This window comes from Ascidiella aspersa, chromosome 3, assembly GCF_963924565.1.
Source record: "Ascidiella aspersa chromosome 3, kaAscAspe10.2, whole genome shotgun sequence".
NCBI lineage: Eukaryota > Metazoa > Chordata > Ascidiacea > Phlebobranchia > Ascidiidae > Ascidiella > Ascidiella aspersa.
In genome coordinates this window covers 3,525,839-3,551,996 of record NC_139449.1, presented here as the reverse complement: position 1 = coordinate 3,551,996, position 26,158 = coordinate 3,525,839, and the positions used below count along the sequence as shown (strand labels likewise).

At 34.1% G+C, this 26,158-nt stretch overlaps 1 protein-coding gene and 1 pseudogene across 1 annotated transcript; one reads left to right on the top strand and one right to left on the bottom strand.

Annotated features, from left to right (window-relative positions):
• Positions 1-585: 585 nt before the first annotated feature.
• On the bottom strand, positions 586-23,308 carry LOC146158133 (band 4.1-like protein 4). Its single transcript, XM_083385385.1, has 18 exons — positions 23,078-23,308; positions 22,521-22,625; positions 21,868-21,919; positions 20,631-20,813; positions 19,555-19,675; positions 16,727-16,903; positions 16,102-16,165; positions 15,082-15,215; positions 14,690-14,805; positions 10,698-10,812; positions 9,575-9,706; positions 8,881-9,006; positions 5,711-5,839; positions 5,285-5,335; positions 3,091-3,153; positions 2,381-2,461; positions 1,727-1,902; positions 586-829 (listed from the first exon to the last, which is right to left on the bottom strand). Exons 1-18 carry the CDS (start codon positions 23,171-23,173, stop codon positions 669-671), a joined length of 2,082 nt encoding a protein of 693 aa, XP_083241511.1. The 5' UTR covers positions 23,174-23,308; the 3' UTR covers positions 586-668.
• On the top strand, positions 17,457-17,648 carry LOC146158134 (small ribosomal subunit protein eS27-like pseudogene; annotated as a pseudogene).
• Positions 23,309-26,158: the final 2,850 nt, after the last annotated feature.

Genomic DNA, 26,158 nt, shown 5'->3' with positions numbered 1-26,158 from the left:
TGCCTTAAAATATCCTTGTAAAGTCAACTTGATCTGTATCAATACTGAAAATACGAAAAAAATCCGGAAATTTTGTCTTGAGCAAACCAAACATACCTTAACAACTTCAAGAAACCCACAGCAAAACAGAAGTTTCCAGGGGAATCAGAATAGGCTGCCGGTCGAAAGAGCACCCCACGGTTAAAAACAAAAAATATAAGTTTGAACCCCTTTCCTACAGTTTCGGGCGTTATATAGGCCTTTTAGGATTTATTCCGATGAACTTGGGACTTATTCCGACAGGTTTATGTCTTATTTCACCGATTAGGTTTTACTGCGTATTTGACTTTATTATGTCAATGGGTACTAATACTAGGCTATTATAGATTTTTTTGATTTAGGTCTTAAGGCCCGTTTACACTACAGCTGCACTGAGCTGCGCTGGGCGTGGAATTTTTCTCACTACAGCTGCAGCTACGCTGGGCGTAAAAAATCGCTCCAAACGTAACGTGTTTCTATAGCTGCACGGGGCTTGCGTTTAGCAAAGCGTGAAACGCTCGCCACAATAGAATTTAAATGCAAATTACGCCCAGCGCAGCTCAGTGCAGCTGTAGTGTAAACCGGCCTTTATTGTGTGATTCCCATACAACTTCAAGAAACCCACAGCACAACAGAAGTTTTCAGGAGCTTCAGATCTGGCTGTAGACTGGTCGAAAGACCACCCCATTGTTGTTTCCATTGTTGTTGTTATTGTTCCTGCGTCGCGCGTTTTCCGGCGTCCGCTTTTTCGGATGAGAGCGCGGCACGCGTACGCCGTTGGCGGTCGACGAAGCGGAACGAAAGTCGTCCACTGGGGGCAGAAGAGTGCGGATTTAAAAAGGTGAAAAACTAACTTTTTAAGGTAAAGACTTGCTGCTTTGAGATTCAGTTTTAAATATCAGATGTCATAATTTTTTTTTTCATTTAACTCTTTTTTCAAACGAATTTAAAAAAACAAGTTAAATAAAAAAATGTAAACCTAAATTTAAATTAAGTCTAAATACATCGAAAAGGTAGGCGCCAAAGCGTTTTTTTTCATTTAACTCTTTTTTTAAACGAATTTTGTAAAAAACAGAGTTAAATAAAAAAATTTAAACCTAAATTTAAATTAAGTCTAAATACATCGAAAAGGTAGGGGCCAAAGCGTTTTTTTTCATTTAACTCTTTTTTTAAACGAATTTTGTAAAAAAAAGAGTTAAATAAAAAAATTTAAACCTAAATTTAAATTAAGTCTAAATACATCAAAACGGTAGGGGCCAAAGCGTTTTTTTCTTTTTTTAGAACGTATTTTGTAAAAAAAAATAGTTGAATAAAAATATTTTTATATAAGTAATCACTAAGATTCAAAGTTGCCTCCATGGACCCCCTAAAATTAGTCCACGTACGCCTTCTTCCGTGTACAAACTCAATTTGTGCAAGAGTTGCTTTTAAAATATGAACGAAAATTAGTATAACGGCCGTTTTCCAATCTCTGGATTTGGAACAACCCGATTTTCATTTTGTCAACCTAATTTAGTTGTCAGTGTTTCAGGCCTTGTAAGTGTTTCTATCGATTTACACTGCCTTGCAATATGTCCATTGCATCGCAAGTAACACATCGGTAACTTAAAGCTTTAAAAAGCAAAAAAATGCATTTATACGTTTTTTTATAAATCTTCAATATATCTTTATTGAAGTAAAAATTAAAGGCAAAAGTGCTGGTCATCACCTGACAGCGAAGTCCGTGTGTCCCAGTCTTTACCGGGACGCTGCGGGTTGGAAGGCTTGTAGCGCTGGTTGCTGTGGCCGTTACCGTACGACTGCTGCTTGCTTCTGTTGTTCTCCTGTAGAACTGTGGTGGTCACTTGCAAGGGCGAAACCATGCCTTCCTCCAACGTAACGCCGCTGTGAATATAGAAGGTTGTATTAAATGGATATAAAAAGTATATATAGGTTTACCTAAGAATCTAAAGATTTATAACAAAAGTTTTATTTATTGCAGCCAATTTTTACCATAAGGTTTGCGGGCGTATGGAAAATGCTTCCTAAACCTTTTTTGCCTTTTTTTTTGGTTCACTGTTTTATTTTTTCTATGGCCCACAAAGAGGCCAAGATATGAACACAAATAAATGGGCATACTTAAGAATTTAAAGAATTTTTTTTTTTTTTTAGTTTTTTTTTTAATAATCAAGATCTAACTTTTCTACTATAGGTTTAGCTATTTTTTTTACGTTTTTCTGATCAAGTTTTTTAAACGTGTTTGAGCAAAACAGCCCAATTTCAAATTCCAGTATATAAAGGGTGTTTTTTGCTGATCTAGATTTATCGCTTGTACATTTCACAAAACTGCATAAACAGCCAATCGATTTTTGTAGAAAATTACCTGAATGCTGACGCGGTGCTTGCTCGCTTACTGTGAGGTCGATGCTTGTGGCGTCTGGCAGGTATAGGGTTGCCGCCAGTCCTTAAACAAAACACATCCATAAAAAACAAGAAATCATTAAGCAAGAATCAAGTGGATTTGCCACTTGGCGAAAACGTGGTGTCGCGGTACAAAGCGTTCAAAAAGTAGCGTAAACGGCTTAAAAATCGCCGCGATTTGCCAAATCTGGTCAAATTAACCTGAATTTAAGTGGGCTAAACAACTGTTAAATCGGCCAGGATTCGGCAAAAATGTTCTCAGGTATAGGCAAAAACACACCAATATAAATGCAGCTAATGCATCTCTGAGGCCTTGGATGGTGAATAAGGTTTTTCGACCATAAAGCACAAGGAAAGTGTCATAATAGGCCAGGAAACGCACAATTATTTCTTGAAAAAGATAGTTTTGAGTTGAAGTGGGCAATTGAATAGAAAAGTACATGAGAAATAAAGAATATATTGGTAAAAAAACACAATCTAAAAACAATTTTAGGCCCAACACTTGTAGATCTGGCTAAAAGGAGAAAAGCGAAAAAAATTGAAACTCAAAAAGTCTCACATTGTAAATTGAAAATTGCTGGGTGGGGTTAGTTTGCCAAGTCTGATCTAAAACACCACTAACAGCACTATTTACTTTAAACCCAGGATTCTTATAGTTTTCAGGAAACTTACTTGATCTCAGTGTAGGAAATATCGTTGAGTTGCGACGGATCGGCCGGGTCAACAACATCTCGTCTAAACAAAGTAAACATGGTTAGAATTAAAAAAAAATGCTAATAGGGCCGTTAAACCATTGTGTTCCTTGTTGGTTCCAAATGATTTTGCTGCTTAAACTCAGAAAACGCGATTAAAATAATCAACCAAAAGATTAAAATAATCAATCAAAAGATGAAAAAAAGTCGAATCTATACATAACACAAGATTTAAACGTTTTATTTTTTAAAACATAAAATAAAATAACTAATTTTATTTTTTTAGTAATTTTGTTTGTTTTAATAAGTTTCGTTTGTATTTAAATGACCACCATAGTCAATGTTGAAAACAAACAAAATAAAAATTACTCAATTTTATTTTTTACTGATTTTGATTGTTTTAGTAATATTTGTTTTTATTTAAATAACCGCCATAGTCAATGTTAAAAAAAAAATGCAGAATGAATTGTACTTTTAAGAAGCAACGAACATCCTTAATCCTACATACATATGACTCATAGAGCACTTTGTACAGATTCAAATCTCGGTGGAATTTTGTTGGAGAAGCACGTTAAGCAAATACAGTGGCACGTTCATCCATTCACAAGATGTTAGATAAGATTGTGCGTTGCGCTTCACAGACCAATTAGAACGGGCCTTGGTTTATCGTCTTTCAAGTCCCGTGGCTAGTCTAATTTTATTTCCCTGATTAAACTCGCCAGTATAGATTTGGCCTCAAGTGACACGTATAGTGATGCTCGAGACTTAAAATATATTCCTAAGAAATTTTTTGGTTATTTTCTTTTTGTTGTGATTATAGGGAAGTACGTTATACAACAGGGGTGAGCAACTGCGGCTCGCCGGTATGTTTTTTGTGGCTCTTCTAGTCGAATCGTAAAATTCCGAAAAAATTGTAAAGACTACCAAGATACCGTTGATGAACGCTTTTTTATTTAGGCTAGCATTTCGTTTATGACGTAACACTAAACGTAGAATCCGAAGAGTTAGTTAACAGCAAGTCAACGCAATTTTATTGCTAAGGTTTCAGAGATTAGCAAATCAAACAAAAGAAAAAAAAGAAAAAAAAATTGTTTAGAAAAAAAAAAAAAAGACTGATATTGATAAATACTGTGCGTTCCATTTTGTTATTACAGTTATTATTATTTTGTTGATTAATACGGTTTTGTTATATTACAATTCTGTTATCATTGCTGCACTTGAATTACCGTTTTTGTATTGAAATAATTTTGAGGCCCTCTGGAACTTGTAATTTCTGCAAATGACTCTTCCATTGAATACATTTGCTTTGAACACATTTGCCCACCTCTGTTATACAATATTTCACTCAGATACCGATACACGATATATCGGACGTAAACTATCGCGATCCGATCCGACACCAAATGACGTCATTACTATGATCAAACCAGCAAAATAGGCAAAATTGAAACATTCAGAGGTAATTTTTTGCAGTTTGTTACGCCCAAATTTGCATCAAAAGTAAGACGTTTAGTTGTTGACCTATTATGTTTTGATAAATTTAACTTGAAATTGCGGCGTCGGATCCATGAGCAAATCATGGATAAAACCGCTATATATACATTTAATATCGGATCTGAACGGATGCCCTCCTGGTATCGGACGATAACCGATACTGCAACTTGGTATCGAGTATCGGCTTCGATTCGATATTATCGGACAAGTACCGATACTACCACTTGGTATCGGGTACGATCTGATATTATCGGACATCCGATTCTAATATGAGCGGTGCCAAGTTTGGAAATAAGGAAGATGAAGTATAACTTCAAATAGAACTATATGTCCCTTCGTATCGGTTTATCGTGACCATTTACTCTATAAAATTTTGCCGAAAATACTTGCTATAGCTATAGTGGCATACATGAGATTATGAAATAACATTAATTTCAACCAACTTTAATGTGTTTCTAAGTATTCTGCTTGTTAAACGCAAGCTTGAACTATACTACATGCCTCGAACACACGACAACCAATATTTATTTTTCGCACATCCGACAGAGTTACGACACTAGAGAAACACCTAAATGTTTTCTTGAACCTATTTTTTTACGTAGCAAAGTCGCTGAAATGTGACGCCTTCAGATGAAAATAAGGCGCCAAGCGAAAAATAAACTAACGACGATCCAAGTTACCTTATGTGCTGCCAGAGCTGTTGTCTTGCCAGTTCGTCTTCACGAGAAAGCCTGTGGAAAAATTGAAAGTATTAGGGCACATTGTTTAAACAATTTTCGTCTTTCACCAGTTTTCGGGATCGAAAAACTAAATTCTTATTGCGGGAATTTCTACATTCATTTGGTCACGGATCGGCACCGATCCGGTACTATTGGGCATCCCTAGTAACGTTTTTTGCAAAAAAAATATTTCTAGATTTAAAAACTTGATCAAAAAAAATCAAAAAAAAAAATCAAAAAATAAAGATTTCGTGACTAAAAACTTATTAAAAAAATCGTTTTGGGACTTTAAAAGTTTTTTTGGACTTTAAAAGTAAAATTGAGATATAAAAGTTTTATTAAATCTTGCAGGTTTTCATCATGTTTACGAGCTACGGCCACCATTACCTCTTCTGTCTTCTTTGTGACCTTGTTTCGGATTGCGGCGATCCTATTTGTGCCTGGCGTCTCTTGTTTCGCTCGATATCCTGACGTACCTTGTTGCCCATCTCAGAGTCGGTGTAATAGCCGCGCCGCCTGTACAAACGCAGTAGCGATTAGAAGGGAAAATAGAAACCTTATTATTAGCGCGAAAACTTCGGGTAAATTGTAAAAAAAATACTGGATTATACAGTTTTGGATTTGATAACGCCGCCACTAAAATCTGTTAAGCTATACCTTTATAATGAGTTTTAATTAGGCAAGTAATGTGACTTAAATTTACTTTTTGAAAAAACAGCCCATTTAAAAAAACTTATAAAAACGGACTTTATATGGAATGTAAAAAACATATTGCTTAAAATTGTGCCAATGCAATGACTGGTAATATACAAGGCCAACTTTTCATTCAATAAAACTTTTTTTTGGTATTTGGAATTATTTTATTTCCATTCAAATTGAAACACAAATGTTAATTATTCGATAAAAATCGCACTGTTTAGTTCAGCTGTTTTTTCCGAAGTTAAATTTTGCCTTTTTTTAATTTAGATTTTTTTAAAAGGTAAGAACAAATCCTTCCAGAAACAGAAAAATCAAGACAACGTCGCATCGTTTTCATAAACAAAACGTTCTTATGCCGAACTAGGGCCCCCCAAAATAACAAAAAAATTCCAATTTTTAAAAGGACTTACGTATTTGGACAGCTTAACTCGAAAAAAAATCGAGCCTTATTGCTTAAGAGCAGAAACGGGTCTAGTCTTTCTAAGGCTATCTTGAAAATGGCGCGATAAAACGGAGGCCCTGTTGTGTTACGTCAAGGAATTGTTTATTTTTTTGTTGGGCGTGTGATGCAATCACAACATGCTTCGACCAAAATGTCGTTAAGTTATGGCGAGTCACGCTAAACAGGAATTTCGGCTAGGGCAACCTTTTTCAAGTTAATTTACTGATTTATTTTGTGGAGTCAAAACGGTATCATAATGCTTTTTAAATAACCTTTTATTAATATGTTTTACAACAAGTTTCATTTCGGCGGAGGCAACCTTTATTAAGTTGATTTATTAGGTTGATTCCTGAGATTGAAACGGTATCATAATGCTTTTTAAATAGCCTTTTAAAAATATGTTTTAGAACAACAATTTTTTTTTGGCTTAGGCAACCTTTGGTTTATTTATTTATCTGTTTCCTGTATTTGAAACGGTGTTCTTTTCTAATGCTTTTTAAATGGCCTTTTAACATTTTTTTTGTGAAATCTTGAAATAATAAAGATATTCGTTCAAACGACAGTTCAGTAATATAGTTTAATCTTGTAATATTTCTTTTTAAGAAAAACATATTCACGACACCTAAAAAAAATTAAGGTTGTTCTGGTGTTTACCTAGTGCCTAGTTAACAAAGTACAATTTATTCAACCGTTATGGCGAGCTATGTGAAACAGGAATTTCGACACAGGGACCAATTTATTTTAGTTGATTATTGATTTATTTCGTGGGATCTAAACGGCATTTTAATGCTTTTTAAATGACCTTTTAAACCTATGTTTTACAACAAGATTTATTTCGAATTAGGCAACCTTTTTTAAGGTAATTTATTATGTTATTTTGTAGATTGAAAAGGTGGTTTTAAATGACCTTAGAAAATATGTTTTATAACAACTGTTCTTTGGGAAACATGGATATATAATAAACTTTGGAGCATAATCGTTGTAGGTTGTAGTAAGACAAATTATATTATTCGAAACTGCTTTTATATTCTTACTACATCTTACTACAGCCTCCAACCATTATGCTCCAAAGTTTATTATTTCCACGTTTCCCGAAGAAAAATTGTTATATAAAATAAGTTGAAAGTCATACAAAAACCACCGTTTCAATTTACAAAATAACAAAAATTCTTCATCCTTATAGATCAGCTGCGAACCGACCCTTGCCAGTCAAAATATCGCGGCACCAATCTATGATCACCCGGTCCCGATAAGCGACGCGCGATGCCTATAGTGACGTCATATTGCGTCGTAAAACGGCGCATCAAACAAAGCGCCATTGTCGCGCGGCTAATTGCGGCAAGAGGGATTATGACGTAAGAAACGGGCGCTACACGACAGGAAAGTTACGCCCGGTAAAATATTCGCCGCTGCGTAAAATAGGCTCAAGGTCGTATTACGAGCTGTCAAGGTCACATTTCGGGCCGTCAAGGTCGTATTTCTGGCCGTCAAGGTCGTATTTTTTGTGGTCAAGGTCGTATTTCGAACTGTTAAGGTCGCATTTCGGACTGTCAAGGTCGTATTTCGTGGTTTCAAGGTCGTACTTCGTGGTTTCAAGGTTGTATATGTGACTGTCAAGGTCGTATTTCGGCTTTGTTTATGTTTAACGATTTCCGGGTTCTGTTAATTACCAGTTGTTAAGCGGATAATTGTCGATAAACGCTGGTAACAAGAGGTTTCGAGCGACCGAGTAAAAAACGAACCGTCGAGAATCCAGCTGTGGGTAAGCACATGGCACAGCAAAACCATTTCTGATTTTATGGGCCGATTTAACATCGCATAATGAAAAATAAAAAAATGACTGCTGAGTGCTGACATAAAACAGTTGTCCGGATTTCGCTAAACCTTTCTTATTCCCCCAAAGCTGTTGGCATGACCCAGAGGTTGAAACTTTATTTAAATATACCAGAAAAGTATGATTTCCACTTTAACCTGATGAAGCACGGTTGTGCGACAGCTTGTCGAGAATCAAAACAATTTGTCTTTATAGTTCCACCTGGAACACTATATACGGATCTGTTCATAATTTTAATGGTGAAAATAAAGGCCCAAATAGACGTTAAAAGCGACATGCTTTATTATTCAAACGTTTCAGCAAATGCTCTTGCCATCAACAGTGATATGAAGGCCACATCAGTTACACCCGTTTATATACACTTTAGTCGCACTTTAGTCACTTTAGTTTATCATTCCTTTGTGCGACTAAAGTGTATATAAACGGGTGTAACTGATGTGGCCTTCATATCACTGATGATGGCATGAGCATTTGCTGAAACGTTTGAATAATAAAGCATGTCGCTTTTATGTCTATTTGGGCCGTTATTTTCACCATTAAACTTATAGTTCCACCTGATTTTCGTAATAGAATTGAACCAACCTTCTGTGATGTGAAACCTCGCTTGCATCGCTGTTGTAATTGTTGTGCTTCTGTCGAGCCCGGGACCTTATGCGCCGTTTGCTGGGGCTGTCAGACTCCTCCCCACTGGAACGACCCCTGTGGGACCTGAGGGGGTAAAATAGGGGTTAGTGGGGGTAAAAATTGTTTGTGGTTTAAAATGCAAAATAAAAACAATTTTCTGGATGAAGTGTTTTATTTTGGGTTTTTTCGTTTAATTGGGTTTTTAAATACAAAATAAAATCCATTTGTTGAATTACGTGTTTTTAAGTTTTTTTAAGTGTTTTCAAAAAGCGACAAACGAACAAGGCAGAAATTTATAAAATCTATAGAAAAAAAATTGGGAAAAGTTAGAAAAAAAAATTTGCGACCTATTTTTATTATTGGGTTACAAACAAAATAAGCAAAACTAACACATTTCGAAGAGAAATCAAGTACGCTAACATTTCAATGGTTTAAGTTATACAAGTAAACTTTTTCGACTACAAAGTGTTTGAAGTTAGGGATAATTAAATGAACAAAAAGTAGTTTAAAAAAAGACCAAAAAATCGAAATTATTCCCCACTGCTTCTAGGCCACTTTAAAATGCCCAAAAATCTCGGCCAAAAAAAAATTAACGATTTTATTCATATTTCCATTAAGCACGACTCAGCGCCGCGTCTCATTATGACGTCACCTGTGTTTCCGGTTTCGATTCTCAGTGTCACTGAGAGATTGAAGTTGTCGGTTTCTTTCGCGTCGTTCGCTCTTGGGCGTCATGTACCTCACCGCTGTACTCTGCTCCACGTCGGACACGCTGAACATGCCCCTGGGGTAAAAATGGGGTTAGATGGGGTTTGTCAATAACGTCAGACACACTGAACATGCCCCTGGGGTAAAAATGGGGTTAGAAGGGGTTTGCGAACAACGTAAGTCTAAGTTTGAAGCATAAGGGGCGAACGTTGCATGCACATTGCACATCAAGGCCATAGAGAAGTTGGAAGCATTTTGTGAATATTTTGAATAAAATATAATGGCTGCTGGAGGTTGTAGTTCGACGTAGAATGATGTCAAAGCACATATAGATAGGAGTTTTGAACGTTTTTTGAAGGTTTTGAATAAATCTTAAGATAATAGCTGGATGCTGTACAATGTACATAGGTGTTTCTCAAGCTATGGGCCGCGAACCAATATCTGGTCGCAAATGGATTTGGTTGGGTCGCCGACTGTAAGTTACATGGTTAGATGAGTTGAAATTGGTTCTGAGCAAGATTTTTTAAACTTGCGCTTCGACTTCGTACTTGGGTTGCATCAAAATTGTTGCGAAATTGTTGTTGTCGATAGACATTGAATGAATATTAAATACAGAATTATGTGGCATTTCGTAAATTAACAAGTAAATCTTACGATAATGGCTGGAGGTGTCACTTAAGACGTAGAATGAAACGTTTAAAACATGCACGCAATTGCAAAATAGCGAAAACTCGGTAAACCTTTTGGAAAATCTCCGTTTAAATTTGCATAAGTAGAATAAGGGTTAAAATATAGGATTTGAACCACAATTTCTACTTTATCAGGTAATGTAGTTGGAAAATCATCGTACTGGGAAATATTTTTTTTTTGTTTCAACGTCTATACTGTTATTTCTGTTATTTTTATTTTTTTACAAAATAGGAAGGTTTTAAAGTAAAAAAAGCCAAAGCGAATAGGTATTTTTCGCATTTAAAATCTTCGGTTTGAATCGACAAAATTTAAAGCTCAACCAAAAAAATTCATCTTTAGCAGAGGAATCGTTACGTCACAATGCACTCCGAGTTTACTTTTTCTCGATGACTTTGTTTAAAGAATCTGTGTTTTTCGCGTTCTCTGCAATTTCCCGCAATTCCTCGTTGTTCGAATTGTTGTCGGCGACATTCTCCTTCGAAACAGCTTCGTCTGAAGTAAGAAGAAAAAATATTAAAAAAACTAACAAACTTTTTTGAATTTTCTTAAAATCGTCAAAAATTGAGAAAAACATCAATGCTATAGCCTTGCCGAATTTTCATTTTTAACTAAAAACTTTTTTCCTTCGAATTGCCAAAAAAAAAGAAACAGCTTCGTCTGATGTAAGAAGAAAAAATATTAAAAAAACTAACAAACTTTTTGAGATCTGGAGCAGGGGTTCTTAAACTCGCCTCCGTGCTACGGTCAGTGATCTCCAAATTACAAACAATAAAGAAATATTGGGTTGGTTTAGATCTTAGAATAGCATCGATTCGGGGCTTGAAAAACCCAAAAAAGGTTGGGAACCACTGCCCTAGAGCTTCAAGTTTAGAGTTTTTAAATGGGTAAAACAGCCAGCAAGAAAGGACATGTTAAATGGATTGGTAACATAAAAGTTTTTTTTTTCAAAACCAAAAAATCCGCACAAAAAGTTTAAAAAATGCGGGACCGGATCCTTCATTTGAACATCACCGCTCTAGAACATATTAAACTAAACTGCCTACATTACAACAATTTTGATGTTATCGCGACGCATAACATAAAATTCAATCTCAGTAAAGCGGACTCGGACAAAAAAAATACTGTGACCTGGTAATTTATCTGGTTCAGGCAAAATTACGCAAACTCATAAGCGCTGTGGCGAATAAAGGTGATAGTGAGGTCACGTTTATCATCGTCATTGGCGTCTGTCTGATTCAAAGCTAGATAAATCTAGTCTGTGGTCGTTTTGCAATTAAGTGAGAATAAACGCAAAGGTACAGTGAGGAGAAAAATGTTTTTACAGAAGACAACCCAGAAAGAAAAAACCCAAATTCCTATCGGCATTCCAGATTCATTACGTGATACTCGCCATTGACTAAACAAAACCCACCCATATATGTTTCAACAGATAATTGGTTCGCAAATTTAATCAAAATATGGAAGGGTTTTGCATATTTGCGCGAGTTATAACCTTATAGAGCAGTGATTCTCAACCTTTTTTTCTTTCGTGGCCCATTTACGTTGCAAAAAAAATCTGTGGCCCAATAAATTTTTATGAAAGAAAAAAACTGTAAAATAGGTTTAGAACAAAACACAGCAGAACATGTTTCAAAACAGATTATTTATTTAACTGTGCATTAGTGAGATACTTGCGGCAAAACAATAAATTTACATTCCTTTTTAATTCCTCCCCAAGCCATTATTCCTGTAAAATTAAATATAGTGACAAAAATGAAATTCAATCTAGCTTTATTGGTCTGTGGCCCACCTCAAATGTTCTTATGGCCCACCAAGTGAGCCATGGCCCACTGGTTGAGAGCCGCTGTTATAGAGCCTGAAATAATCGTAAGGCGTATGTCGCTGTGGTTTTTGTAAATGCGCCCTTATAATATATCCAGACGAATTGAAAAACACAATTCCTTCGTGCAATGGTGTGAAAAGAAAGAAAGAACACAGCAACATTTGAAGAAAAGTTTTTTACACATTTTTTTAGCAAATCAGAAAAAAACCCAAAATATCGTATATACGTACGTTTAAAATTTCATGTGTTATTGACGTTTTCATTAATTAAAGTATTACTTTGCTACGTATATGCAGGTTTTTTTTAAGGTTTGGTTTGGGTGACCGCTAAGTAGTTTTAAGAGACCGCAAGTGTTTCATTTAAATACCAAAAAGTTGCAAGTCCAAAATTTGGGAAACCGCTGGAGAAATTTGGGGGACCGTTTCGGTCAGCGAGACAGCGTCAGGCAAGCAGAAATCTGTTCCCAATGGTTTTGGTTTCCATAAAGATGCACCCTCTTAGATACTTATTCACGCACTTTTTTCAACATTCGGCAAACCAGGTCATTTAACTCTCTAAAATTTATCAAAAAAAAAATTGTTTCGATTAGAATTATTTTGCTTTAACTTATAGAATTAGAAAACTGGAATTATCTAGTAAGTCTGACACCTAGCATTTATTTATGCACTCAGACAAAGAGGTCTCCCTAGGGTCATACGTTTTTCCGCGAGCCCTAGCCATTTAATCTTAAGTTAGCAAGACCGGATAAGGCGCTAGGAAACGATTTATTTAGGTTTCCTATTGGGTCGACGCGATTTCCCTTAAAACGCTTGACTCATCTAAACGAACTAAACTAGAGAGGGAAATGTCTGCGGGAAAACCAAAACAAAACCGTCGGGACTACGTTGGAATGTAAGTGGGCATGAAAATGACGCCATAGTTGGTTAATTGGTCAGTGTAAACGGCCCAATTGAAAGGTGACAGCTTTGAAGAGTTTTTTTGTGGTGTATTTCCATGTAAAAGACATTTTTTCTAATGAACGTTAAACCTTTTTTAAAACGAACATTTTTGCGTTTTTATTCTACCTATTGAACGGTTTACATCAGCGGTCGGCAAACTTTTTCGTCGTGGTCCAAAATGCTTTCAATAGCTATTAAAGGCCTACTAGGTAAAACGAACCACATTACAAAGTTAAGACATGAAACACCTAAAAAAAAGCTCGTAGTGGAAAAAGTTTATGGCCTCATTTTATAAAATTTACCTTTGTAGCGTTAATAAGCCACACGGCGCAACATGCCATAGTATGCATAGCGTATTTCGTCTTAAACGAATTAATAAAGTATAGTTTTTTAGGGGTGCATAGCACGGTGGCCCTATGATGAAACAATGAGCAAAAAAATAAAAATCTCTTAGCCACAACATTTTGGAAATACAGTACGGTGAATGTGCTGCTATCAAGCGGCCCACAACGACATGACAAAACTGAAATATTATTAAATAGTCTGCGGCCCACTAAAAATTGCTCAAAGGCCCACATTTGGGTCACGGCCCACAGTTCGCCGAACACTGGCTTACATTGTAAATTAAAATCACTTTTAGAGGCTTTCCCTTTTTAAACGCAATTTTTACGTTTTTCTTACCACTAGCTAGTATTTAATGGTGGACTTAATTTTGGCAAAAAAAAAATTGACTTACGTTTTTACCCATTGTCCTGTTAACACAGTCAGTTAAAAATGCGCCCGGTATTGTATTAAAAAAAGTTTGTTTCTATCAATTTCACAGTAAACACTGTCGCTTCAACGTGGCTTATTTCCCTTAAAATTTGGCAAAAACGCGACCGTAAAAGTCCTCGTTTTAAAACTGGTCGTAATTACATTGCGCAGTTTCTCGGAGCGAAATTACAGGGTCATTAGGGTGTCGGCAACGAGGTGTTGTTTAATGCGTTTGTGTTTGTTGTGGCGCCGATATACGTCAAGGTTCTACTTGTCTGGCCACTTACTTTGCTGAAGCGACGATAAAACGCAATTAAGATAATTGGAATATACAAGTTTGTCTGGTTCGGTCGCATTTCTTAATAGTATATCATGCCTTAAAGGACATACATGGTAGTTTATGAACATAGGCCAAATACGTAGACTGTATAATATCTGTGAAACGAATAGGTTCCAAAATCGGACTAGCTAATTTACCTGTACCTTTAATTAATAAATACTAAACTTAATAAGGCGAAAAAAGGCGAAACAGCTTAGTAATTAAACTTAGTAATTATCTTAAATATGACTTGCAATTTTTTTTGTCGAACTAATTTTTAGAAAACAATTCGCATAAAAGGGGTTAACATTTTTTTAATTAAAATAAATTAAATTTACAAAAAAACACAGATAAAGGACTCGACGCAGTTAAACAACATTGCTGCAGAATTCGGTCACACAGTTTTAAATAAAGTTCGCACAAAAGAGGGTTAATACTTTCATTTTTCTTTGAATTTGCCAAATTAGGTTAAAAGAGTTAAAACAAGTGAAGAAAAGCACAACAATATGAACTTTTATACAGAGGTGGTAGGCTTACCGAGATTTTCTGTCGATTGTCTGGGCGGATATCGCTTACTGCTTCCTCGATGTACCTCAGGTTCTTCACGTTCCACCTCCGACTGAAGGATTTCTGCCTCAGTTCGACCGCTGTACCTAAGGAAAAACATTTTTTTGGCATTTTTTTTTTGTAAGAGGTTTATTTAGATTAATAGGACAATCGGATTCTGCTAAAATAAATATCAAATAAACACTTTTTTTGGCTAAAATTTATTCTATATTTCCATTATTTGCCCTTTTTGTAAGGATTTGTTTAAAAATTTTTTTGTGTTTAGTGTATACAGATGCGTTTGAATATTAATTCGATTTTTTTTCTTTTTTTAACTATTTTGAAATGGGTACACACATAATGTACATCTATATTATATTAACCTGAACTTTTTGTTCCAAGTAGCATTGATATTCTGCGGCAGTCTGTAGAATACGTGGTGGTCCACAACACTTTTCCACACAAGTCTGCATTGCTCGCTCGAGAGAAGTTCAAAATTGTGGTTCGATTCGTGGCCCTATAAATAAACATATCAATGAAATTATTAAAACAATAATCGGCAGGACAGCATAGTTAGGTGACCAAAAATGTGTGTGTTTTCAACACCCAGCTGTAATTAATTATGCTCAATCTATTTTCTTAACTTTTAAAAACAAATTTTTATCAGGGCAAAAAAGAGGTTTCTAATAAGTAGTTAAAAAATATCTTTACCAGAAACGGGCCAATCCTAACACTTTTTTTTTGCTTTACCAAGTGATTTTATAATTACGAGATAAACCAAGACATAAAATATATATGTTGTTTAGTGAACAAAAAAATGAAAGAATATTTTTATTAAATTACAATATTAATATTTCAAAGCCTATACAGAGGTAGGTATCATTTTGAACGATTCGAAGAACTCTTTATTCATATACCTTTTTCTGTATGGGCTTTGATACTCTTATTATGTCTTACTAAAACCTCCAACCATTATGCACCAATATTAATAATAATAATAAAGTCAAATTTGCTCTACAAAGTCTTATAAATAATTGAAAGATAAAGATTTGTTTTTTTGATTAAAATATCAATAATAAAGTCAACAGCACCTGTTTGGTTTTCACCGTTAAAAAAATGTTCGATATTTGATGAGTGTTGGACAGCATAACTAGATGACCAAATGTATGTCTGTTTAACTCTCTGTTGTAATTAAGTATGCTCATCTTTTTCTTTACTTTTATAAAAACAAAATTTTATACCTCAACAGAAATGGGCCAACTCAAAAATCACTTTTTGCTTTCTCTACAAAGTTATTTAATAATTACAAGTTAAACAAAAAAAAATGCATAAATTGTTCAATGGACACACAAAAAAAAATAATGTTTTTTAAAAATTAAAATTAATAGTAAAGTCAACAGCACCTGTTTGGTTTTAACCGTTATCTTCATGTAGCGGTCTTTAAAATCCACCAACTCAATCCTTGGCCTTAACAAAAGCAACAACAAATCCAGTCAAAATGAGCAGCTTACAGAACCGTAATTACAATGCACTTAATAATAGTGATTTAACTTTTTGTGGCTCGGATACACTGCAAGGTCAAACTTGTGACCTTGAAAATATGTAGCTATATTCGGTCAATATGAGACAATGTTTTAGATATTAAATCTTGGCTAAATAAGTCATTTTCGAGTTCAATGGATAAATAAAAAGGTCAACAACTCTGTTAGCAGTCATGCTTTATACCTGATGTTATAAAATGAATTAAGTTTCTCTGGTAAACAATGAAATATAAAAACAAAAAGTTAAATCAAAAGGGTGTAAAACAGTACATATCTCCCACAATAAATAACTAAAAGTTTGATTGTTTTTTTATTTATGTAAACAACCTTTTGTCCAAGACCTATTTGTTATTTAAAGTTGTTCTCATCTGACTTTCATTTTTAAAATTTTGAATTTTGGTTGAAGATTGGTTGATGTTTCTTGTTTACAGTTTTTGAAATTTTTATGGCAATATAAAATAAGGTGTAACTAAAATAAGATTCTCACCAGTAGTACACTGCTATTCTGTACTTATTCTTAAACGTCTCTATGCCCCTTGGTGAAATTCCGAGCATAAACTGCATTCCAGCAGCCCCCTTTGCCGAGTGAAGTTCGACCCCGTACAGGTCGAGCTGACGGCATTTCCGCAGGTATTGCATTTCCGCACTAGATGGCACCAGACCTCTGTAAAAAAAGAAAAAAAATTTGGAATTATGTAAAATATATTTTTTTGTTGTTGTTGATAAGTCCTCAAAAAATATATTTAAACTTTTTTTTTTAATTTTCGGTATATATTCGTTTAGTAAAATTCTGCAAAACGCCAAAAAAAAACATGTACCACTTGTTTTGTTGGTGTACCCTGAAATGTATTTACTGCTAATATTCCAAACTAGGAATATTGTGCATTTATTTTTGCCGCAGTTACGGAGTGTACAATTTGGAACCAGCCAAAATATTTGTGAACTGTGTCCTTTATTAAACCTTACAATAAAAAACATTTATTGGATGATTTTACACATTACAGTTCTGCATCGTTTTCTGCAGCCAAAAATTCAAGTAAAATGCTGAAACATGTATATTTATAAAAATGCCATAATATATTGGTGTTCGCAGTTGAACAATATTGGAATAGAATTACATTGGGTATATTTGTACATGTCTATATCACAGGGGTGGTGCAAACTCCACATATGGTCACAATGCAGAGTTTTTAAAAGCATGGCCACAAATCGTGGTTCAATCACCTAACTCATATTTTATGGACGTGAAATGTCCAGGTTGTTACAAAATCACAACCATGTTTAGTCACGCGCAAACTGATGTGGTATTGTGTGTCGGATGTTCAACTGTTTTATGTCAACCAACTGGAGGAAGGAAAAGGCTTACAGAAGGATGCTCTTTCAGGAGAAAGCAGCATTAACTTCACACAATGTGGAAAATACAACATATGCATATTTACCAGTATTTGCATAACTGTTTAGGATGGTAAACTCTGAAAAAGTATAGGCTTTAACAATAGGTGGTATTTAAAATGAAAGTAACAACAAACATTGTAAGGGTTTCGATTTGAAGTCGTAGTGCAATGTTAAATCACAGTGGATTAAACCAGGTTAATATGGGACTATGAAAAAAAAAACTTGTTTTAAATAAGTTAACTACTCTATTCAAATAAAACAATGTTTCATTTAGATTTGGAATTTCAGTTACATAATCACAATGGTAAAGACACATTATGTAGTAGGTAAAAAGAGCTGAGATTGTGAAAACAAAATTTATCATTTTTTGTGACATAATCTCTCCACTGGGGATTAAACCAAAAAGTTAATAAATGGCTTGGGCTTAAGCTGTTCAAATATTACAAAGGAGCGTCTTCTCCTGAAAATATCCATATCTCAGCTAAGGTAATAACATAACCTTCAGTTAATAGAGTTTTTTGCAGATAAGCTTTACAATAATAAACAGAAACATCATCTTGGGGAGAATCAACGAATAAACAACAGTTTTGGCAGCTGTTGCAATATTAAACAAAAAAGTATCTGATAGTAGAATCTCTGAATAAACCACGTAATTTAAAGGCTCAATATTTAACGGAAAATATTATGTCAAATTGTCACCGTGGAATTTTCAATAAAATACAGCAATGTCCGTGTTTAACAGCATTTGACAAACTGTTAAGGGTGTTAAACCCTGAATATTTATTTACAGCTCAAGTATCTGAATAAATTAAACCAATGGCTTGTTTCACATTAGAGATAGACCGATAATATCGGCCGATATTTGGCTTCTACTGATATATCGGTATCGGCAAATGTTGGCCGATACTTCGGCCGATATTTTAGTCCGAAAATGTAGTATAATTTTTGCTATACAACAAACAACTTAACCACTTTTTAATCAAAAAAAAATAATAGTTAATTAATAAAGGTATATAAACTAAAATGTTATTTGGATTTTATTTTCATATAATTAAAGTTTTGAACATTTCCCAGGTATATAAAAAAAATAGGTATCGGTTGACAAAATTGTAAAAAATCGGGTATCGTATCGGTCCAAAAAAGTGATATCGGTCAATCTTTATTTCACATGGTATTCAAAATTGTTTAGCATGTTTAAAACTCTAAATATCTAAGCTGATAAACAGCAATGTTTTTCGGTCAACAAAGTTTTGCACATCAGCTGTTTTGCAAAATTAGAAAAAATCTATTGTGTTTAGCTGTGAAATCTTTAAATATACAATGGTATTAAAAGCTGTTTCAATATTTAATAGAAAAAATGCGTTGACAGTGAACTCTCTGAATAAAGCATGGTATTTACAGCTAAATATTGAATAAAAACATTATGTGAACAATGTAACTTTCGAATAAACCATTGCAATTACAGCTTATTAAATGGAACTTGTATGTCTTAGGTACAACTTTTGTAAAAAAACTTAGTATTTATAATGTATAATATATAAACAACATAGGGTTCATTGTGAAATGTCTTAATACTACCAGTGGATCTCAAACGGAGGTCCATCACACGATTTCAAACAGTCACAGTCACGCAATAGAAACATATTTTAAATGATTTGATTTGTAAATTATTTTAGCGTTGTTTTCATTAAGCATTCTACAGCACTAGTTTAAATATTAAACTAATTTTTGTAGGCAGGGCATATAAAAGAAGTCCTTTTTTGGAAAAAAAAGAGCAGTCATTTTTTAAGAACCTAAGGACAAGCAGAAATGTAAGTTTGGAATCGGTGTACTGGAACGTTAGCTTGTTTGACACCATTTGCAAAGTTGTTAGGCTGTCTTGTTAAACAAGCGTGTTGCGCAAAAGAAAACATGTGTTACTTGAACATTGCGTGCAGTCTCGCCACTTCTGCTTCGAACTTCTCGTCTTGGTTTTTGACGAAGCGAAATTCCGACACATATCCAAGCTTGTGGTCAGCTGGATAGAAATCCCCGATCTCGGCTGTACGAAAAACATGAAAATATTGCAACCGTGTTGAAATCGGATAAAGAATTATTTGAACTGTTCAATATTTGCAAAATATGCTACCTACTTCTTTATGGGCCGTGAGCCTGAGAAATTCATTCTTTTAACCTATAAATTAATCATAATTATGAACACAATGATGAAAAATAGTTTTTATACTTTTTTTTCATTTATTTTCTAAAAAACTATGTTTTGTTAGTCCTATACTGACTTCATACCAAAACGTTTTTTTTGTTGATTATTTTTGGTATACTGTTTTTTTTTGGTATACCATTGCTTTATAAATCAAAAAACATCCTGAATAAATACTAGAGCAAGTTGTTAAATAAATTCTAGACCGGTATTCTGAAATAACAATATTAAAAATAAAATAAAACTAAGTTAATAAACCGGCTCAAAAGTTAAATGATCTTAACCAGGGGTGGGCAAACTGCGGCTCTCTGGCATGTTTTTCGTGGCTCTTTTAGTCGAATCGAAAAAATGTAAAGGTTACCAAGAGTACTGTTTAGAAATGCTTCTCTCTTTTTCTTTTATTTATTTAGGCCAGCATTTCGTTTATGATGTAACACTAGACATGGAGTCCGAATAGTGAGTTAACAAAGACTGATATTAATAACTATTGTGCGTGTTATTTTGCTATCACCGTTATTACTGTGTTGATTATACCGTTTTGTTATATTACAATTCTATTATTATTGTAGCTGGCCTTGCATTATTTACCGTTTTTGTATTGAAATAAATTTGATGCCCTCTGGTAGGCCTACTTGTATTTTCTGCAAATGGCTTTTCCATTGAATACATTTGCCCACCCCTGATCTTAACAGTCGACCACATGAAAACTAAAAGTAAAAACTTTCCACTAATAATGAGCAGGCAAAAACTTCTTTATTTTAAAAAACACTTAGTTGATGAGATGTGTATAAAGGCTCACATTGGATAGCCAGTGCCGACAGCTCTGCCGCTTTTTTCCACTGGCATGGCAGACGTGAGGTAAGGATGTCTTGTTTGAGTTGAAGAAAGAACTGGTATCTTGTCACCTCTTCCTTGCAAGCGCATGGGTCGGCCGCGTAAAACTTCACGCCGAATAATAAAGTACACTGGTTGCCGGCTACATCTGAAAACATTGGTTGGTTGAGCGATGAGTTGGACGATAGCAATAGATTATAAAAAAAATTGAACGGTGTGTTAAAAATTAAAGCTTTTTATTTAATTCTTTTATAATTTGTCGCAGTTTTTTTAAACAGAAGTTAATCTGGGTGTTTTGATATTCCATTTGGATCCATTGCTGTTTTTGGTGTTTTTAATAATTTTAGTGTTTTACAAATTTATTTCCTGACATGGTTGTTTTATAAGTTTCACAAATTTGTTTGTGAGAAGGTATTTATTGATGAAACAGTATCTAATCTGAACAACTTTTATATTACAGCCTTGTATAAAAACGCAGAGTGGTTAAGAATGACTGCATACACAACAAAATATTACTCTTGTCTTTGCACAAGGGCCTTAATGGGGTAAAAGTTGTTAAACAGGTCGGTGCCGGCTCACATTTACGACACTGACTCACATAATGGAATTCCTAAATCAACAATTTGCCTGTCTGGTAAGTCGGTGAGCAATAAAAAGCAAATTTCTGTTTATTTTCCTGTGGAGTAGTACGGCAGCAAAACGATCGAGTTTAAGTTATTTCTTATAAAAGTCAGGATCTTATTTTCTATTGGAGTTACCTAAAATATAGTAAAAACATTTTTTTTCTGTTTTTTACATAATATCTGAAATGAGATTAGCATTGTCTTCCATTTTCTATATATTGAGTAGCTTGGACAATTGATTGAACTAACAGTTTATAACAAGAGTTACCGGTCATTTAACTTTTCTTGTGTTTTTGCAATATGTACAGAAAGTATGTTTACTCACTATCTTTAAATCAAATATTAAAAAATTGCCAGGAAAAATATTAAAAAGAGATTTTATAAATGATTTTTAATGCAATAATAAATTTTATTAACTTTAAAAAAATGAATAAACAGTACTAAAATGTAAAAGCCATCTATATATTTGTAATCTAAAGCTTGCAGAATTAATGGTTTGCAAAGGTTTCGGTTCTGTGGAATGTTATTTAACCAGCAACATTCTACACATAGTTCAAGTAAATGTTTAACCAGTCTTACATGTCATGAATGTCTCATCATTGCACAGAGCTTTGTCGTGGTCGATCCAATGCTGTTATAACAAAAAATAAATTATAAATAAATAAGATGTAAATATATTTTGCTTTTATATTAATAACTGGTATTTCAAGCAAAAATTACATTCTGCTGAGACCAATTACAACACGATTCAGGTATAAATAATTACAAAATAAAATTGGCGCAAAAAAATAAATAAATATAGTTTTTAGATACACCATGCACGGATCTGTATTGTAGATTGAAGATGAATGTCAAAACCATTAGGTTAAGTAAATAGACATCATCTTCAAAAGATGTTTCCAACTGAGGATGATACAAAATGCGTTTTGAAATATCTTAATTAGGATTATGTGAATTTCCTCGATTTATTTGGCTTTGTCATTAATTTTCCAAACAATTTACCTCAAGTGAAATTGCTTTGGTATCAAATAAGCACTGATACCACCCAAGTATGGGAAAACTATCCTTTTGCTATAACATGGCATTACATATTGGGTTCAATCTAATAACAGAGACCATTCTTGCACCTTACATTTTTAAACTTAAATATATAAATTATTTAGCATAAGTATGTCTGATGTATGACATGATAATATTCCATATTTTCTTTAAAAATCTTTTCAAATACTTACAACATTGGATCGGCTGTCAAGAAACTTTAGGCCAAAGTAATCGCGTTCCACCAGGTTTAGATGTTCGCAAACCGAGCTGAACAATGCATGGCCCTTTGTTGTAATCTGGAACAACAAAGTGTAAGAAAAATAACCATAAAAGTATGGTAAAACAAACTCTAAAGAAAAACAGGAGACAAATTGTATTTTAAATTTGACAAGCTTAAATACAACTGTGCTTCATCAGTTTAAACATTAAAGTAACGCGTAATTGTGCAAAAGGTCGTATATTATATAAATACAGTTTGTTAATATTGTAATGATGCAATTTTTATTCCATGAATAAGATAAATCTACCATCAACCAAGATAAAACCAACTCAGTGCTATGAAATATAAATAACATAATTAACCAAAGAAAACTATTTAACAGTGAAATTGTAGCCAAATAACTTTGGCATACAAATACAATGATACATAGAACTGTACTTCAACATAACTTAAGTGGTTGGGCCAAGAACACCCCTAGTAAAAACTCGGGGTGTTCAGCCCCCCCTTTGAACCAAAACAAAGGCCAACCTTAATATTTTGGTTTCTGGAGAATGTAACACGGCTGCCATCCAGCAAAGCAACTTCACAAGTGAAAGGTTCTTTCTGTTTGCCGCAGCAGAGCATTGGATGCGATTTCTTGTTATCCCAGTCAAATCATTTCAAATCAAACGGATTTTATTTCTTTTGATGAAGAAAAGTCTTAAGCTATTACATTTGGCACATTAAAAAGCACCTAAAATGTGGCTAAAACTGAACTGATTAAAACTCTGGTGGAAAATAATTAAACAATAGTTTGCACATTTTTTGCATATACAAGTTAACCTTTTGTTGTATTTTTGTGAAAATTACTTAGCGTTTAATACCACCATTTATTCCTCAACAGACGATCAGAGAAGTTAAAGATTTTAAAGACTTAAATTTGATCGCTTGATGTGTTTTTGAACATAAATTGAAAACAAAACATTATAAATAGCATGCTCAACACACTAAAACAAGTCGTTTTAACAACAATATTAAATTTAGAAAAAAAAGTTAATTGTGGCAAGATTTCCAACCTAAGGTGAGTGTTACGTGTTTATTAACACATAACATAATTGCACGCCTCAAAATTTGTTGCTACACACCCGTGATCTTGGCATGAAGTGCCATAAAATAAAGATGGGTTTAGTATAACCTCAATAAATAGTGCTTTCTAGATTTTTAAAGGGCATTAAGATTTTAAACACCCCTATGCTATGCGAGGCTGTCTTTATTATTGCAAAATAAATGTTTACCTTGAAGATTGGTAAAGGGCTGTTTTTTATTGTAAATTCACTAGGCTGGCATTATTTATGGCAAATTACATAACTTGCATGGTTTTAGGTAACATTTCATGCCAAAGATCTTTGTAATCCGGGGGCATCATGAATAGCTGGAGACGCTGGTCGCCTCGTTTTTAAAAGTTGCCTTTCTAGCTTTTCTGTAATTTTTTTTGATTTTTGTTTAGATTTTGTTGAACTCGAGTTAATGTTGGATGCTCGATGATTTGGATTTTTACAAAACTTTATAAAATGTTTCATTTTTTCTATCTGTTTGAAATCAATCTCTTTAAGCTGGTAATCAGGTCGTTTTGAAATGACTAAGACCGAGTCAATTAAAATGCGTTACAATAGTCATATATAGTCATATTTATAGTCATATTTGTAAAGTTGTTAAAATCGTATTTTTGAAAAGTTTGAGTCCACAATGATCCATGCTCACAAAGAAAACGATGTAAAAATATTTGTTAACGAAAACATATAAATCTTGGGGTCGTATTTTTTATGAGAAATATTGTGCGTCTTGTTTTTGTCAAAATGTGAACTTCTCAAAGTTTTTTTTTTAGCTCAAAGGCGTTAGCAAAAGAATGAAAGGAAGGTTAACTTGTGTCAGGAATTAGTAATTTTCCCTAAAATGATTTTTTTACGATAAAAGTTTTTCATTCGAAATGTGATCTCTATGAAGCGAATGAGTGTTTTTGCAAAGATCTGTGACTTTTGCTTTTGTCCAGTCCACTTTTTTTTATTTTTTATTTATTTATTTTTTTTATTAGTTATCTGAAAACAGTGACAGAAAATAGTCAAGCCATGCTTGAAGTTCTGAGTAGTTACGGTCGCTTAATTTCAGATGCAAGTTTATTACAGATTCCTGCACAATTCCAATTAAGTTACAATTTGGACGATCGCTTACGTAGATTTTATTCTACAAGTCACTTTCTTGCCAGATAAAGTTTATAAATAATCACATTTCATAGCGCTGGTCTAGTAAGATACCACTTTTCTCTACAGTAACAAAACGAGTTGTCAAAATTTGAAATGTATGGGAGAATAAATATGACAATAACACTTCACCCTGCCGAACCCAAACAATGTTAACACTTTAATTCCACACACTAAAAAGTGGCAGGATAGACCAGCGCAGTATTTCTATATGAGTAACACCCGGCCTTCTGCAATCCATACATAAACCGAAGAGTCCCTATTTATAAAATTTGCAGTGCTGAAAATGAAGTTCTATGATGAATAATACAATTTTTGGCGCTGGTCTAGAATCCTACCACAACGTTAAATTAATTATTAAGCAATGCAAAATACGTGGGTTAGGGTGTCGGTTAGTGTTTGGGTGTGGGTAGGTCAAGTAATATTGTTTAACACTATTACTGGACTCACCCAAACCCAAACGCTAACCAGCACCCTAACCCTAATAATGTTCGTTGTGGTAGGATTCTAGACGAGCGCCCAATTTTTTACATGATTTTTAATGTTGTTGCTAGACTAGTTGTTACTGTAAGTATAAAGCCATAATCAAAGTTGTTTAAACGTCTATTAAAGCCTCCTTTCAATCATTCATACTAAACATCATCTTTTAACTTTAAAGCTCTTTTTTTCGGTTCCAGTCGTTTCACAAAAAAACTTGATTGACAAACAACAAAACCAGTCAGGCATAACATGAATTTAACCAACCATGAATTTATATTATTCATTTCCCCGTGATGAATGATAAAAGGTTTAAAAACTCAGCATTAAATTAAAAGGACGACACCACAGTAAAATTACAGGAAGTTATACGAACCTATTTTGCCAATGGCGATGTAAAATCGTACCATACCGTAGCCTACTTAAGTTATCATCTAACTATGGTCTGTCACCTAAAGGGGGTAACACTAATTTACGGAATGATGAATGGTCGGAATGGTCGGAACGCTCACTAATTTACGGAATGGTCAAAATTTTCGGAATGGAATGAATAGGGCCGAAACTAATTTGATGAATGGTCGGAATAGAATGAACGAAGCTGTATGAACACAATAAACTGTCGGGATGAAATGAACAAAGCTGTATGAACACAATGAAATGTCGGAATGAAACGAACCTGAATTAATTAATTGCAAATTCCAATTTTGGGCGCTGGTCTAGAATCCTACCACAGTTATGAAATCAACGCACAAAATTGAGTTAGGTTGCGGGTTAGCGTTTGGGTGTGGGAGGGTCAAGTATTATTATATTCTTTATTTAATAATAATACTTGACCCACCTTAACCCAAACGCTAACCCGCAACCTAACCCAAATAATGCGCGTTGTGGTAGGATT

Bases quoted from the DNA above. Each gene is read 5' to 3' on its own strand.
- LOC146158133 (XM_083385385.1), bottom strand. From the start codon at position 23,173: ATGCTCTGCTGCGGCAAACAGAAAGAACCTTTCACTTGTGAAGTTGCT. The intron at 10,813-14,689 runs GTAAGCCTACCA...TTCTTACTTCAG, and splicing joins ACAATCGACAGAAAATCTCG to ACGAAGCTGTTTCGAAGGAG. The intron at 5,336-5,710 runs GTAATGGTGGCC...ATTTTTCCACAG, and splicing joins TCACAAAGAAGACAGAAGAG to GCTTTCTCGTGAAGACGAAC.